Here is a 16,711-nt window from a genome sequence, read left to right as displayed (position 1 = left end):
TCGGGCGAAAGGCGGACTACACCCTGAACTGGTCGCCAGTCAGTCGCAGGGCACATATAGACACGGACAACCATTCACACACACATTCACACCGTCACTGAGTGGGAACTGAACCCACGCTGCCTGCACCAAAATCAGGCGAGTGTACCACTACACCATCAGTGACTCCTCACTTATTATATTCTTTTTTTTTTTTTTTTTCGCCTTTGATCTTTATGCGTCGGCACGGTGGAGGACTGGTTAGCACATCTGCCTCACAGTTCTGAGGACCCGGGTTCAAATCCGGCCTCGCCTGTGTGGAGTTTGCATGTTCTCCCCGTGCCTGCATGGGTTTTCTCCAGGCACTCCGGTTTCCTCCCACATACCAAAAACATGCACGGTAGGTTAATTGGAAACTCTAAATTGCCTGTAGTTGTGAATGTGAGTGCGAATGGTTGTTTATTTATATGTGCCCTGCCATTGGCTGGCGACCAGTTCAGGGTGTACCCCGCCTCTCGCCCAAAGAAAGCTGGGATAGGCTCCAGCCACTCAAGCCAAGTCTGCATTACTCACGGCGCATTTCTCAGTTGTGTATCTGTAAATAAATTATTATTTTGCCATCAAAAGCCCTTTCTCAGTCTTGTTTTTGTTGTATAATAGTTTGAGGTGTCACAACAGCAAAAAAAAATTCAAAAAAAAGTTTCAGTCTCCATTTTACCGTTTTTTGTTTGTCACTCAATGACTTAATTAGACCTTTTCTAAACGTATTGAATGTTTTCAGTACTTTCTTGCACAGGAAGTACTTACTGCAACGATAGTGGGTGGCACGAGGGTCTCCTGGGCACTGGTGGAGACTGCAACCACCTCCTGAGAGAAAAACAACATGTTCATCAATTGTGTTGGTGGTTATGAATAGGAAAACAGGAAGGTGGGTGCACACATAGATTACGATGAAGCCAGAGTTAAGGTGAGCATAAGAAAGGCGGGTGAGAGGATAAGAAAGGTGGGTGAAGGTCCACACAGGGTTGTGGGCTCCGCAGTGGCCATTTGTGTCCAACAGGCTTCCCTCTTTTTCATTTTATATATCTGTGTTTATGCAAATGGAATGAAAGTTCCAAGTGGTTGTGGGGCGAAACCTTGCAGAAGTGGCGATGCCTGCTCACCATGGAGTAGAAGAATTCCGTTTGAATTTAACAAGTGGCATCGCCCTCTGCTGGCTGTAGAATGACCACACTTTTGGCAATAGAAGAAAATAAGATGGAACTGTAGTGAGAATATAGCTTTGGAAAAAAATGAAGAGGTCACAGCAAAATGATTTGTTGATGCCAAAAAATGCTGATTAAGATGCAAAGAACGTGTTTATGTCATATTGTGTAAACCAGCATTGGCCCCAAAGTCCATCCTTGATTTTCAAGCCATCTTATTTTCTTGTTTTTCTTTTGTTTGATTTGCACTGGAAGCTTAATTTGTCCCAGAGCTCTACTATATAGAAAAATGCCATGACTGAAGCTGTTTTACAAACTGCATATTGTGCAAACAAACTGAAAATGTAAGGGTTAAAAAATGCAAAGCATTGGATACTTTGTACTGATGACAAGAACTGATCATTAGAAACGTGATGCAGTAAATAAATATCCAACTATGTCTGTGCTTGAACAAAAATGGCCACAAACAGGGGAGTAAAATACAACAAGGCAACTGTGGGTTAAAGATGAAAACTGAAAGAGTTTTATGGAAGGGGGGGGGGGGGGGGGGGGTTATGGTACCAACCTGAGCCTCCCAGTCCTCAAACTCCTCCTTGGCATAAAGCCCGAACCCCTGCGACTCAACCTGACTTTGATACGTCGACACCTTAAAGGGCGGTGCCACACGGGCCTCCGGTGCCGCCGCCACTGCCGCCCTGCGGACGGGACTGGGGGAATGGACGGGCTTGATGACCTTTCTGGGCATGGAGGGGGACGACAGCTCTTTGTGCAGGGTGGCCATGGCCGAGCCCGCGACGGACACCTGGCCAAGAAACAACGGTGAGTGGCAGGCGGACTCGAGACATCCGACATGGTTAATGGGGGTTGGGGGCGCTAGTAAGGCATTTGGGGGCAAGGGCATATTCGGTGAGCTTCTCAAGGGTTTAAGTGAGGAACAAGTTACAACAGAAAGCACCCTGGAACAGAACTCATTAAGTCAGTCAGTCAGTCAGTAACCAAGTAAGTTTGTGGTTGGAGGGGATAGTTGGTGTTTGAGAACGTGAGACAAAACCATCTTCCTACGATAAAGGAAAGCAATTGTAAACTGATAAACCTTGATGATAACTTTGGTCATTTTAGTCATTTCGTTTATTTTGCTTGTTTTGGTCATTTCAGTCCTTTCAGTTGTTTTGGTTGTATTGTCCATTTTAGTCATGTTGGTTATTTGGTCAATTTGATCATTTTGGTCTTTTTGGTCATTTTAGTCTTTTTGTTATTTAGGTGTTTTTGGTCACTTTAGTAATTTTGGTTATTTTGGTCATTTTTAGTTATGATGGTTATTTTATTTGTATCCGTTATTTTGGTCATATTGATTATTTAGGTATTTTTTAGATATTTTGGTCATTTCAGTCAATTAAGTGGTTTTGGTTACTTTTGGTCATTTTAGTTATTTTGGTTATTTTGGTCCCTCGTGACCAAATGGTACACAGAGTCCATTCAGTTATTTCACTTATTTTGGTCTTTTGGTCATTTTGTTCACTTTAGCCATTCTGGTCATTTTAGTCATTTGGGTCATTATGGTCATTTCAGTCATTATGGGCGGTGACCTGCCCTCCTTACCTCTTGACTGGCCTCAGCTTTGGGAACAGAAACTTTTGCCACAGTGAAATGTGGAAGTGGGGCCGAGGGGGCACCGGTGTCCAGTCGGGTCCTCGAAATCTGGGGTGAGCAACACATTTAATTCAGATCAAGCACACTCAAAATGTGAACAGAATGTCACTCAGTGAGGCTGACCTTTGTGGTCTCTGTGACTGCGGTAGTGGCTGCGACTGCAGTGGCAGAGGTGACAGTGGCGGCTGCAGCGACGACAGTGGTGGCTGCAGCAGTGGTTGTGGTGGGGACAGTGTCGGGCGGCATCATTTTCAAATGTTTCTCCATGGTCACTTGCTTCTTCACCTCCACCACTACAGAGTCCCGCTTGGGTGCCTCCACTACGTGAACCACCTCTGTTGCAGCCATTTGTAACTGCTCGCCACCCTGCGAATGTTGACACAACACACAAACGTCACGACCGTTGGGACCCGCCAGGGAAGCCCGGTAATGGCCTTTCTTTAGCCATTTGAGAGTTTATTCCATTCCATCTAAGGACCATCTACTATTACGCTCTTCGTCCTCACTCACATCCTCAAGACAATTCAACACACTAATAGAACCACTGTGTGACTTTTTTTTTGTCCCACTTTTGGCCAACATGTATGCAATAAAAAAATTATAGAAACTATAGAAAACTGTATGACCATTTGTGCGCTGAATTGTCCATGTCCAGAACGACAATGGCACACTCGTAGAATGACAACGGTAAGTCCAACTTGGAGGAAAGGAGTTATTTCGTGACCATTGGAAGTTTTCAATGTAATCAAATGGCATTGACATCTGGGATCTCTCAAGGGTCAGTTCTTGGAGCCCCTTTGTTCAGCCTGGAGGCCTATATGTTACCCTTGGGTCAAATTCTTCCGAAATTTATTGTTGACTATCAAAGCGATGCAGATGACACACAGTTATATCTGGCAGTGCCTCCAGATGACTACAGTTCAATTGAGGTGTTGTGTCAATGTCTAAAACAAATAAATAACTGGATAAAACAAAAGTTTTTCAATTGAACCACGACAAATCTGAGGTAATTGTTTTTGGCAGAAAAGAAAAGAGGATTGCTGTGAGTAAACATCTGGAGTTACTCACTTTAAAAACCATAGACCAAGTCCAAAACCTTGGTGTGCTGATAGATTGCAACCTGACATTCAGCAGTCATATCAAATCAATCACTAAAACAGCTTTCTATCAGCTAAACAACACATCCACAGTGAAGGGTTGCATGTTCTTAGCAGACCAGGAGAAGCTCATGTATGCTTTTATCTCCAGGAGACTTGACTATTGTAATGGTCTTCTGACTGAACTTCCCCAAGAGAGCATTAGTTGCTTAATGATCTTAAAGAGAGCTCATTCAGAACGCTGCAGTTCATGTTCTGACCAGAACAAAGAGATCAGAGCAAATTAGTCCAATTCTAAATGGAATATACAGTCAACCCAGTAGGGCTGTGAGAGCTACAGACTCAGGTCATACAGTGGAGCACAGAGTTAAAACCAAACATGGTGAAGCAGTATTTAACTTTTATGCTACACACAGATGGAATAAGCTGCCAACAGATGTTAAGTCAGCCCAAAGTGGGAATGTTTTTAAATCCAGGTTTAAAAACTATTGTTTTTTTACACATGCTGATAATTGAGCATTTTAGAGCATTTCGTTCTTTCACTCTATGTATTTATAATAATTTTAGTAAGCTGTCTTTTGTTTTTCTGTACTTGTATTTTGCTCTTTGTTTTTAAATGCTTTTAATCATGTAAAGCACAAACCTTGTGTATAAAATGTGCGATATAAATAAACTTACCTATGTCTTACCCGAAACATTTTTACACAACTGTCTGACATTACTGCACACTCTCCTGTATGCTTAATTCAGAAAAGATGCACAGCTCCGCGCTTTTCCCTCTGCGCTCATTCTGCCGTCCACGAGGAGTGGTGCTGATGTCTCACAGGTGACCATTTACTTCTGTTTTCTCTACAAAGGTTAACTTCACATTTTAAGTGCGACACAGTCTTCGAGTTAATTTGAAAGTGTTTCACATGTCTCATAGTGCAAAGTTTGACCTCACTCGTAAAATGTAGTTGCTCTACAAGTATGCCCTAGTCGTCAAACTAGTGCACAGACGTGCAATACAGTAGTGGAATGCAATATTGGAATTTTTGTTTACTGGTAAGACACAGTAGTTAATCTACTAGTGTGCTGAATTGTCTTACGATTGAGGGCAAAGAGTGTACGATATTGAATACATTCTCAAACGGCATTCCATAGTGGACTACTGTGCTGCACTAGTACCACTACTAGGCCCAACTAGTAGCCATTTCTTCATGCGTTAGTATTTTGTCTCCTTATCTAGGATATATAAAAAAATGCTTAAACGGCTTTCCCTAAGGCATTTATTTAGTAGTAAGACATTTAGTAGTAAGACAACTTCAGCAAGACAACTTCAGCATATTAGTACAATGACGAGGGTACACTTGTACCTTTCTAGTGAACTACTGTACTCGCACTCGCAACACTACTAGGCCCAACCAGTAGTCTAGTACTACTAGTGAAGTGCTAGATTTTAACTAGTACAATTTTATAAAGTCACTAGCAGTACTAGTAGTCCACAGTTGTCAACTAGTGGACAGTTTTGTCTCACAAGAAACATGTTGTCGTCCTACTAGTATAGCAAAGTGGTCCCACTGGAAATGAGTCGGTGAAATACATTTTTTTAAAGGCTTTTCAGTATTTATTTATTTTTTTTACCAAGTATCTGTACTTGTACAGTGTGAGTACTTTTGCCACACGTGGACTGGAGATACCTGTTCAGCTGACACGGCGGCGTCGGCGTTAGGCGGCCCACGGCGGACTCGGGCCTGATCCACGGCGGCCACCACGGTCGCCACGGCAACACTGCGACCAGCCTGGGACGGTTGCTCGGCCTGAGGGTCACGACACAAATTGACAAGTTAGGCAGCGGAGAATTTCAAGCCACTCCAGTCAAGTCACAAGTTGAAAGTCAAGTCATACAATAGGTAAGTCCCATACTGTGGATATAAAAAGTCTACACACCCCTGTTCAAATGGCATGTTTTTTTTTGTGATATACTAAAATAAGATCATGATAAATCATTTGAAAACCTTTTCCACCATTATTGTGACCTATAAACCTCTACAACTCAATGGAAAACAAAATTTAATCTTTAAGAGATTGGAAGGACAAATGAAACAATTGAGATCATGTTGTTGCAAAACTGTGCACACCCTCTTATAACTGAGAATGTGGCTGTAATCAGAAGTAAACAATCACATTCAAACGCAAAGTTAAATGGTAGTCAGCACACACCTGCCACCACACTCAACACATTTTCCTACATGTGCTTGGGGGATGTTTTCTATGGTCCAATGAAACCATTGTTGAAATTTTGGGCCATGATTCCCAAAAGTATGTTTGACACCAATACAACACTTCTCATCACCAAAAGAATGCTGGCAGCATCATGCATTGGAGAGGACTGTTTTTCTTCCACTGGAAGAGAGGCCCTAGTGAAGGTGCAGGATATTAGAAACCTTTCCAAATAAAAGTCAACCTTGAGGATTCTGATAAAAAGCCTAGTACAACATTTGAACTTTATTTGGTGTTAATCAGAGGGACTTGAAATCATGCCTGGCATGTGCCGACTCCCATTTAACATGATTTTGAATGTGACTGGTTCATTCTGAACATAGCCATGTCCCAGTTATAAGAGAGTGTGCACACTTGGGCTACCACATGACCTTGTTTATTCTTACTTACTTCTTCAAAAAGGTTACTTCTTTTGAATCATAGCCATTACAGGTCACATTAGAGGTGGAAAAGGTTATACAATGACTTTCTTGGTCTAATTTTTTAACATCACAAAAACCTGGTATTGGAACAGGGGTGTGTAGACTTTTTGTATCGACTGTATGTGCAAGTCATAAGTCTCAAGTCTCAGCCTTTACGTTTTAAGCGACAGTCAAAAAAATGGAGGAATTCAAGTGGAGTCCAGACGAAACTTCAGGCGAGTCGCAACATGTGTGGGCTGACCTCTCTGACGGTGGTGACCTGCTGCTCCCACTGTTTGTCCACCTGCAGCCTGGCGGTGGCGCCGCTGATGCTGGTGACGCTGGTGTAGCTGGCTTCAGCAGCGTAGTCGCCCCGCTTCCAGGGTGGAAGGACCTCAGACGACACCAACACCTGCAACCACACCGGAACATGAGCGCGGCGTCCCCGCCTAATTTTGAGCCACACCTGACTCCAAAACCACAGACTTGGTGAAAACTCAATACTTCACCAAGTTGGCTGTAATTTTTTACTGATATTGCCATATTACACTGACAAGTGGCACTCTGTCCGAAACAATTACAAGTGGTTTTTAAAACCATCAATTAAGAAGACGAAAATGAGAGCTGTTCTTTCCTACTGCAAATATTTCAGATGATTTTGTGGATTTCCAAACAGGTCAAATGAGTGGGTGGCACTTTTCAGGTGAAAATTTTACATCCTTGTCTCATTCGTCTGCAGTCTGTGTTATTTCCACACATGTTGCTGTCTTGTATTCTTCTTTTTGCACAATATAAAAGGCAAAATAATAATTGTGATATTGTTTATAGCTGTATTGTGTGTTACTTTTTTATTAAGTCTGATATCGAACAGGGTTCCTCTATTTTCATTTACATTTTAGTATAATACATGAGTTAAGAACACATTAAAATGCATGTAAATACTTAATATACTTAATACATCAAGTTTTTGTTTGAGCTAACAGTTGATCCAAATGGTAGAACGTCTGCCGCAATTAGAGCCAGCAAAAACCCTGCGCGGTATTCCTCACCTGCTTGCGGGTGACGAGGGGCGACTTGACGGGTCGGATGGGGGAGACAGACAGTCGGGTGGAGGGTGACACGGATCTGAGAACCAGAAAAACTTCTCAAGGTGACGCTTTTAATTTAAAAATCAAGGTACATACGAAAGGCATAGTTAAAATTCAGGTTGAGAACATTTTGATATACTTTACAGATGTATATACAGCATCAAGAACAATATCACAAAAACTTATGATAGTCTCTTATTTCTGAGGATACGAGGAACAAATGACGTAAAACAAACATTTAGCAGACTATTTCAAGAGGATTCTGGGTCAGCCTACAAAAGCACGAAGCGCTTTCACGTCCAGTCACATGAATATTTGTTCAGGTTCTTCTCCAGACCTTTGGGTCTTAGCGCCGTCCCTGTGCAGACGGGCATCCCTGAGTGAACAGACATACCTGACGGGCGCGGGCGTCGGCCCTTTAACGTGTCGGACAGGCGACGGCGACTGCTGGCGTCCGCCGGTCACCTTGGTCAAATAGGAGGGCGGCGATCTGGAGGTGGGTTTCGGGGGGACCCTCGGGGGGGTCCTGTGAGCTAAATGTTGAGTCATCATTCCGCCTTCCACGCGCATTTCCATCATGGTGCTCTGGAAGCTGGTCTCCATCTTGAGACACAACCACGACAACTGTTGAATTTATCACGTCTATCATGCGGGTTACGTTTCAGACCATTGGTTCTCGACTGTTGTCGCTCTGGGACCTGCATTTTTGCACTTTTATAGAATTTAGGAACAATTCGGAAAATGTGTTCAAAAATAGCCTCTGTAAACATATATCAGATTTTTAAATATAACTACACATGCCTACATGTTTAAAGTGCCTTTCAGATCACTTTAAGAAAGTGAGGATGAACACAAGTATAACATAATGTACAAAAATGTACATCATGGAACTGATCTCTTTTTTTTAGGTAAGTGCAATACCAATATGTTGTCTTTTTTTTGGGAAATGAAGGCTGCAGAGCAAAGCAAAGCAACTGTAATGTCAGAATCATTATGCTATAAATGTTTTACTACTTGTCTGTGACCCACCCTTCGTGACCCACTTTTGGGTCCCAACCCAACAGTTGAGATTTACTGTTCCAGCCCACCCCCGTGACATACTCTGACATACTCTGCCAACTAGTAACCAAATATTCATTTTATTATTTATACTGTATATATTTTAAAAGTTCTTGCATACACAGAAATACCAAAATATATCCAAGTGGATTGCAAGTATTATTTTTGTCTACTTTGAGTCACAATCCTCACATTCTACCTTTCTGTAGTATCTGTGACTAAATACGCGTGACTTTAAAAGGCATGGCCTAGCCTGTTGAGTGATGTGGTGGGAGTCAGCGAATGAGAGTGCAGAGTTGGCTGGCTGTTGATAGTTAAACCATAGTCAGTTTGCGTGTTGAGTGACTTAGCCTTAGTTGTGGCAAGCAGCAGGTCGTATGCACTGAATATGCGCTTGTGTTTATTTTGTTAGCATTTCTTCAATAAAGTGAAAGTGTACCAGCGTCCGTTTACATCCTCCCTCTATCCAAACCACCTGTTATGGATTACAATTGGTTTGAACTAGTGGTGGTAGGCTATATTCAATTAGCTAACGATGTTTACTTAACCACAGATGTGAAGTTGTGCAACTTAAGCCAGTCGTACATTTGCAGTCGGAACCTCAGCTACTTTTATTAAGTGTGAAATGATATCAAGCTTTGGATATTCTTTCTTTTCCACACTCTTTCCTCCTGGCTCGCATTCTTTGCTCTGCAGTAACAGTCCGTGTGGAAAATACCACAATGTTATAAATAATCTGTGATATAAACAATCTGCCATGCAATGACGCCGAAAAAAGTGAACGGCGATATAGGGAGGGACTACTGTACAGTGAAGCCCCGCCACCCATGGTACGCCACCCATGGTACATCGCAGTTCATTGTTCGGGATCCCCGCTATATCGGCTATTTTAAAGCCATCGTTTTTTTCATGAGTGTCATGGGCTTGCCTGTGCCTCTGAAGCACGAGCTTCAGAGCCACGGGTGGCCAAACTGCAGCCTCGGGGTTCAAGTAGTCTTGTTTTTCTGTGTCCCTTGTTCGTATCTTGTCTGCTCGTTAGGTTGTTGTTTCTACCTGTTCTCGTCTGCACTGTTCCTTGTGTCAACCAGTCAGCTCACTCTAGCCACTCGTGTCTTGTCCAGGTGTGCCTCATCTGGTCAGTCAGTTTGTATTTAGTTCCGGGCTTTCGTTCAGCCTGTGTCGCTTCATTGTTGCTGTCACATCATGTCACGTAGCCTTCGTTGTCATGTTTTCCCATTGTCGCCCGTGTTTCTTTGTTACTTTTTAAAAATATAAAAATATATATTTTTAAAAATATATATACATATATATTATACATATATATTATACATATATATATACATATATATTTTGGGACTTTTAATTCAGTATTTTTCTATTTTGTTGTAGTACTTTTTGTTTTTCATTTTTTTGTAATAAATCCTTTGCTCTCCTGCCTTGCCTACCTGCCTCCACCTTTTGCCACCAACTCGCCTCTCTGACAACACTTTATAAAAGCAGTTTTTTTTTTGTATTTACATTGGACAATACAGTGTTAATTTTCTTTATTAAAATCGTAACGAAAAAATGGTGGTGTTTTTTGGAAGTGGGGGCGAGAACAGAATAAAGGCATTTCAATTTATTTCAACGGGGAAAATTGATTTGATAACCTTGTATGAGTAACTTGATTTGATGTACAAGTAAACTGAGTTCCGTGCTTGAAAAGGCAGTCGGCGTGGAAAAATGGGCGGGCTCACCTTGCGGATTCCGGTCTGGGATGCGGAGACAAGGGTCTTGGTTTTCTTGGCAGGGACGGCTTCTTCTCCCTGAACCAGAAGCTCAGCGGTGGACGTGGCTCGGCCGCTGCTGTTGCTGGCCGTCACCGAGTACGTCCCGGAGTCCTCCGGGAAGGCCTCGGCGATCAGCAGACTGTAGCGGTCGCCGTCCTGGACGATTTTGAAGTCGGCCGAGCTCTGGATCTCAGCTCCTTCGCGGTAGAACTTGATGGCGGGTGGCGGGATGCCCGTCACCTGGACGCTGAGGCGCACCTGGCTGCCCTGGCGCACCGTCGAGCTCTGAAGTCTTTGAAGGAAGTTGGGGGGCGCCGTCTCCGCTGCATGGGGACACACAAGCGACACATCGGATTTGCTTGTCCCAAAAGTTCCAAAAGTCGTAATGTATATATTTATTTGACATTTTATATAATTAGAAATCATTTTTAAATTATTCTATAAAACATGCACAATTGCTTAATTCACTACTAGTTTTGTTGTTTATGTAATCAGTTTATTTTATTCATAAAATAATTCATAATGAATTTAAACTGTGATTATTGTTAAATGAATTGTTATGAATTTATAAAATTGAAAAAATGAAAACCATTTCAAGTTGATTATTTTACTTATGTTTGTGTGTGTAATGTAAAACGGTTTATTTTAATCATACAAAATATGTATTTTATTATTTTTATTAAATCAGAATCAGAAACAGAATCATAATCATCTTTATTTGCCAAATATGTCCAAAAAACACACAAGGAATGTGTCTAGTTGGAGCCGCTCTAGTACGACAACAGACAGTCAATTGACAGAGAACACTTTTGAGGCATAAGACATTGACAAAAACAGTCACTGGCCAATAAAGGGTTGCTTGTTATCTGGTAATGCCGGTACATTTTTGTAATTATGTAATTATAATTTATTTAAAATATGGTTAAACAGGAAAAAAATTATTATTTACTAATATTTTTCATGTTAAACTATGCTGACTACAAAAATAATACATAATGCAAATTTGTAAATTGTATTATGCCAAATGAAATTGTTTTTATATATATACATTCAAATATGTTTATTTATTTTCATGATAAAACAATGGGTTCATTCTCATTTTTAGATTTCATTATTTGTAATTTATTTAATTATAAATAAATAACCAATTATTTCATAAAATAAAGACATGCAGACAGTCAACCCTCACATATTGACGGTTCATTGGCATAAGTAAATTCTCTGTGAAACATACGTTTGGGAACCGATGATCAGGTATTATTATTATCCATCCATTCATCCATTTTCTGAGCCGCTTCTCCTCACTAGGGTCGCGGGCGTGCTGGAGCCTATACCAGCTGTCAACGGGCAGGAGGCATATAATTGGTTGCCAGCCAATCGCAGGGCACCTACAAACAACCAGTCGCACTCACAGTCACACCTACGGGCAATTTAGAGTCTCCAATTCATGCATGTTTTTGGGATGTGGGAGGAAACCGGAGTGCCCGGAGAAAACCCACGCAGGCACGGGGAGAACATGCAAACTCCACACAGGCGGGGCCGGAGATTGAACCCCGGTCCTCAGAACTCTGAGGCTGACGCTCTAACCAGTCGGCCACTGTGCCTTTATTATTATTATTATTATTATTATTATTATTATTATTATTATTATTATTATTATTATTTGTTGTACTTTGTCGCCATCTGGTGACATCTTGTTGCCAAGGCAATATGTTGAAGTGTTTTGATGAGCTTCATTCAGATGCAAGTAGTCCTTTGCCACCATCTTGTGGCGTCTATAGGTAATTTTGAACCCTTTCATGTGATTTACAGGCAGATATTAACTATTTTCTGCAGGGCTCTCACCCGATCCCACACAAATATTGGGGGGAAACTTTAATTTTATAGTATTTTTATCTTTAATTTGAAGCAGTTGAAAGTCGGTCTGAGGAGTAAACAAAAAAAATAAGGTCTTGGAGGAAGTCCGGGGGAGTTAAATACCACCCTCGGTCTGGTCAAGAGGAATCCAGTCTGATCCGGGTCTCACCTGTTACAAGGAGTTCTGCGGTGCTGGTGGCTTGTCCAGCTCCGTTGGTGGCCCGTACGGAAAATCTCCCGCTGTGCGCGGGCGTGACGGCGTCGATGCTCAGAACAGCGCGGCCATCGCTGAATGAGATCTGAACGCCGGGCAACACGGCGGCCGAGAGGACCTGGCCATCGCGGAACCAGGACACCTCGGGAACCGGAGCACCTTGTGGAGGGCACACGGAAAGCTGGGTCACATGGAGTTTGGCCAGACGTACTTTCTGTACAATCGACGGGTCTTACCGCTCACTTGCGCCTGGAACGAGGCGGCACTACCCTCTAGTGCCACGACGCTCTGCAGCGGTTGAGTGAAAGTCGGCGCTTGTGTCGACATGGTGGCTCGCTCGGCTCCCTAGCAGACGACAACAACAACAGTTTAACCCATTCAGCCTGTTGGTGGCCATCATTGGAGTGACTAAGATGTTGAAGCCGATAACACGTCATCTGGCAAAAAAACATAGCGGTGATAAAAAATGCCAAGTCTTGAGTCAAAAAGAAAGTACAAAATGTAGTTTTCCTGGGTTTCGCTTGGCCTAAAGTGGCCACCATAGAGCCAAAAGGTAGAATAAAATTGAAACAATATAATATATTCTTGACCCATTCACTGCCGTGGACGAATATATTGGTCAAGTGCCTTTTTCAACGGCTAGGCATCCAAGAGGGTCTCGCCCAGCTTCCCTGTGAAATTCAGGTTTGTAAAGCACTATAATGACTGACAGACGCCAGTTGATGTCAGCGTTGCATCACTTTGGAATTGAGATCAGCACAGCTTTTGAGTAGAAGATAGAAGGCAGGTTAATCGCAGTTTGTCATGTCGATTAAGAGGGAAAGAAATGCCAACATGGAAGTCGGACAAGTTTAGGCACATCACACTCAAAAATGGTATTTATATGTATGGTAGAAACTGAATATGTGTCACGGTATATAGTAGAAAGCGTCTGTCACTATGGTGAGAAAAGATGACGCAGTTCAAGGAGTGACTGGCGAATGTCGTAAAAAAAAAAAACACACTGACATTCAACTTGTACTATGCGCTAAGTCTGTCGCTCATGGCACGTTTCTAAGTTTTATACATGTAAATACATAATTAAATAAATAAATAAATACATAATAGCTCGGGAGAGGAGAGGGAAGGCGGAGATCTTCGCTAGTGACGTAGATAACCTCGAAAAATTCAAATGACCTGATTTTAGGTCTCTCGGTAGAAAAACGTCTGGAAGTCAGGAATGTGCGGACGATTTAAATTCATATTTTATGTTTACTCTGGTACCATAGAGACAATATTACATCCCAGTTACTTATAAAGTTGGTTTGGCAAATATGGAACCTTTAACGTCAGTTATTGTTGTACTTGACATGTTTCTTTTCACAAAAATAATAGTGCATCCAGCATCGCCTAACAGATACAAAGTCAAAGAGTAAAAGGAAGCACTCAATGCTAGGCTAGGCTCAAATGATGCTATTATGCTAGCGTTATCTACCTCGAGTAACATTAAAAAACATTTCATTTCGTTCATCTCCTCAATGAATTAGTCAGTTCCTCATCAACGTCCCAATTGAACCCGCTGCCATTTTTCAATCAGCTGAGCTATCCGTTGAAATGTCAATTATGGCCGACATGTTAGCATGTTAGCATGTGACCCACCCACCCCCAACCCTGAAAATAACCCGAGGCTGCTGATTGTGTTTGTTGTTATCAGGCCTGCTGGTCGTCATGGAGATAACACTCATCACATGACGCTTGTTCTTATCTTCAGTGAGCGAAACTTGTAATGTTAGTGTTGAGCACTGGACTCAACTCGATTTTAGTCTCAACTCTACTTGACTCCATCAGTCTCGAATCGATTCTTTTCGCCACAAGAAAGTTTTTATGTATATGCAAGTCACATTTGTGTTTACACACGTCGTATTTATTTTTTACAGTCGTCAATCATTTACATTTTATTTTTCCATTTTGACATGAATCACGTGCATTTATTTTAAAATAGTGTGAATGTGAATATTTTAACATAAATCACAGGTGTCAAACTGGTGGTTATTTTATGTGGCCCAAGGAAGCATATCAAAATTGCTAATTGTGTTCTTGCATTATAATGTTGAGATATTGCAAGCATTTTTTGTGACGAAACCCATTTGAAAAGAAATGCTATTGTTGAAAAACATTTCTTTATAGGCTTCTGGTTTCAAAACGAGTTATTCCATTTGTTGTTTATATTGTATGTAATTATATGAAGTGATAATTCATTTATATGGATTCAAAGTCATAGCGGCCCTCCGAGGGAAGTCATAACTACAATGTGGCCCGTGACAAAAATTAGTTTGGCACCATCATAATTTTATTAACATTTTTTCCACAAGTCATATTTATTTTTACATCAATCATATTCATGTTTGGCCACAAACAATGAAACGTCTGACAGATCCTCCGAGACCCCTAGAAGCACAACTAGAAAAAACAAAACTCAAACAAATAGAAACCTGAGAAGAAAACCGAAGAAGCAGAAGACGCACAACTACTGTAGGGGTTAGGGTTAGTAAAACGGTTGCCCCTAGGTTCTACTAAAGTAGCAGATACTTTCCTATAAATAACTTTCTTTTTCCCCAAAGTACCAAAATAAAAGCTGCTGCAGCTGTTGTGTCTCATCAAGGTAAAAGCCTTCTGGTGTGGGTGTCCGGGTGGGGGGTGGGGGTGGGTGATTAGGAAGGGTGGGGTGTCTTCACACAGGACACCAGGAGCTAAAAATAACCCCCACCCACACCCCCACCACATCTCAGTTTGACTGACAGGCAGCATGTGTGCTCAGCGATTCCCTTAAAAAGTCATCGTGCTCCTCAACGGCCGGCGTCCGATCTATTCTGGGAATGAGCTGTCACCATACCGAGCGACCAGTCAAAAACATCAACCACGGTTACTTACTTGTTAGCACAAGGGTGCCGGCTGGGATGTTGGGGGGTGGGGGGACAGGGGTCTCGGGATGTCCTTGTCTTGCTTTAATTCCTTCACTTGAAGCTCCTCCAACAAGTCGAAAATCCCCTAAAACAAAACTACCGGCCCTGGATGGCGAGTAGTTTTGTTTGCGTCCGGACCCGGAACGCTGACCCTGCTCAGAGCGGCTGGCAACTCCGGTGGGGGGCTTTATACCCCTGTGACGTCACCCACACCCTGTGCCCCATTGGTCTGCCTCATGGGCTGGGGGGGGGGGGGGGGGGGGGGGTTATAAAAGTGGTGCACCTGACAGCTGCTCCTATCTGTAAACTTGCTGACTGACCCCCACCCTCCTCCACCTACATCCAAGGCCGGTACAGGGGGGTCCCTTTTTCCCATGCGACACCTCATGTTGCTACAATGGACTCCACTGGACTCTATTGTACTGTATACTCATCTTTGCTCGACTTTACCACGCTGTACGGTCCTATAATGGGCTCCTCTAGACTGCACTCAACACCACTGCAGACCATTGCCCCCTTTTCCATCCTACCAGTTCGACTCCCAACCACCCTCGCTCCGCCCCCGTGTGGTCACTTCTCCATTACACTTTTTCGAGGCCGAGCGATGACAACGGCACCGCTTTTTCAGAAACGCAAGCCGAGGAGGGCCGTGGTGTAACTGTCATCTGATTGGCCGACAGATGAAGGCCTTTCTTTGCAAACCTCCACAATCTGGCATCGAAAGGCTGCCGCACACCAAACGGCGGCGCCAACCCCGACTGAACTGTTGCGCACTGTGCGCGATTACGCGACTGTTTTCTTGAGTGGCCGATCAGTCTGCCACTTTCAAATTTGAATCGCCATCTTAACGTCGAAACAGATAAGCTTTCCCTCACGGGTTAACACATTTCTGGGCTTAGCGAGCCAACCCGCCGCACTCCGCCACCTCAAGCCATATAAATAGTATAGAAAGCATCAAATATTGGGTTTTACATCAATACTTAACTATATTCATAATGTACATATATATATATATATATATATATATATATATATATATATATATGTCGTACTTTAGATTGGTTGTGATTTGATCGCAGCGATATGCACAACATAAATCTGCAACAATTTCAACAATTCCATTTTTTTTTCTGTCAATATGGGGTGCTGTGTGTACATGATTTTAGCAAATGGCTGCAATATAAAAAA

General features: G+C 42.5%; 1 protein-coding gene across 1 annotated transcript in view; it reads right to left on the bottom strand.

Moving 5' to 3' along the window:
- ttn.2 (titin, tandem duplicate 2) overlaps positions 1-15,668 on the bottom strand; it is a 256,838-nt gene extending 241,170 nt beyond the window's left edge. The window contains exons 1-12 of the mRNA XM_061692635.1: positions 15,492-15,668; positions 12,818-12,926; positions 12,537-12,740; positions 10,478-10,833; positions 8,077-8,285; positions 7,644-7,719; positions 6,857-7,006; positions 5,611-5,730; positions 2,958-3,200; positions 2,784-2,882; positions 1,750-1,986; positions 787-846 (exon numbers count right to left, since the gene is read on the bottom strand). Of these exons, the coding sequence (XP_061548619.1) occupies positions 787-846; positions 1,750-1,986; positions 2,784-2,882; positions 2,958-3,200; positions 5,611-5,730; positions 6,857-7,006; positions 7,644-7,719; positions 8,077-8,285; positions 10,478-10,833; positions 12,537-12,740; positions 12,818-12,908 (1,845 nt within the window). The 5' untranslated portion in view covers positions 12,909-12,926; positions 15,492-15,668. The remainder of the gene's footprint in view (positions 1-786; positions 847-1,749; positions 1,987-2,783; positions 2,883-2,957; positions 3,201-5,610; positions 5,731-6,856; positions 7,007-7,643; positions 7,720-8,076; positions 8,286-10,477; positions 10,834-12,536; positions 12,741-12,817; positions 12,927-15,491) is intronic.
- Positions 15,669-16,711: the final 1,043 nt, after the last annotated feature.

This window comes from Phycodurus eques, chromosome 12 (assembly GCF_024500275.1).
Source record: "Phycodurus eques isolate BA_2022a chromosome 12, UOR_Pequ_1.1, whole genome shotgun sequence".
Taxonomy (NCBI): Eukaryota; Metazoa; Chordata; class Actinopteri; order Syngnathiformes; family Syngnathidae; genus Phycodurus; species Phycodurus eques.
The sequence above is the reverse complement of the archived record's forward strand: the minus strand, read 5'-3'. Positions and strand labels throughout refer to the sequence as shown.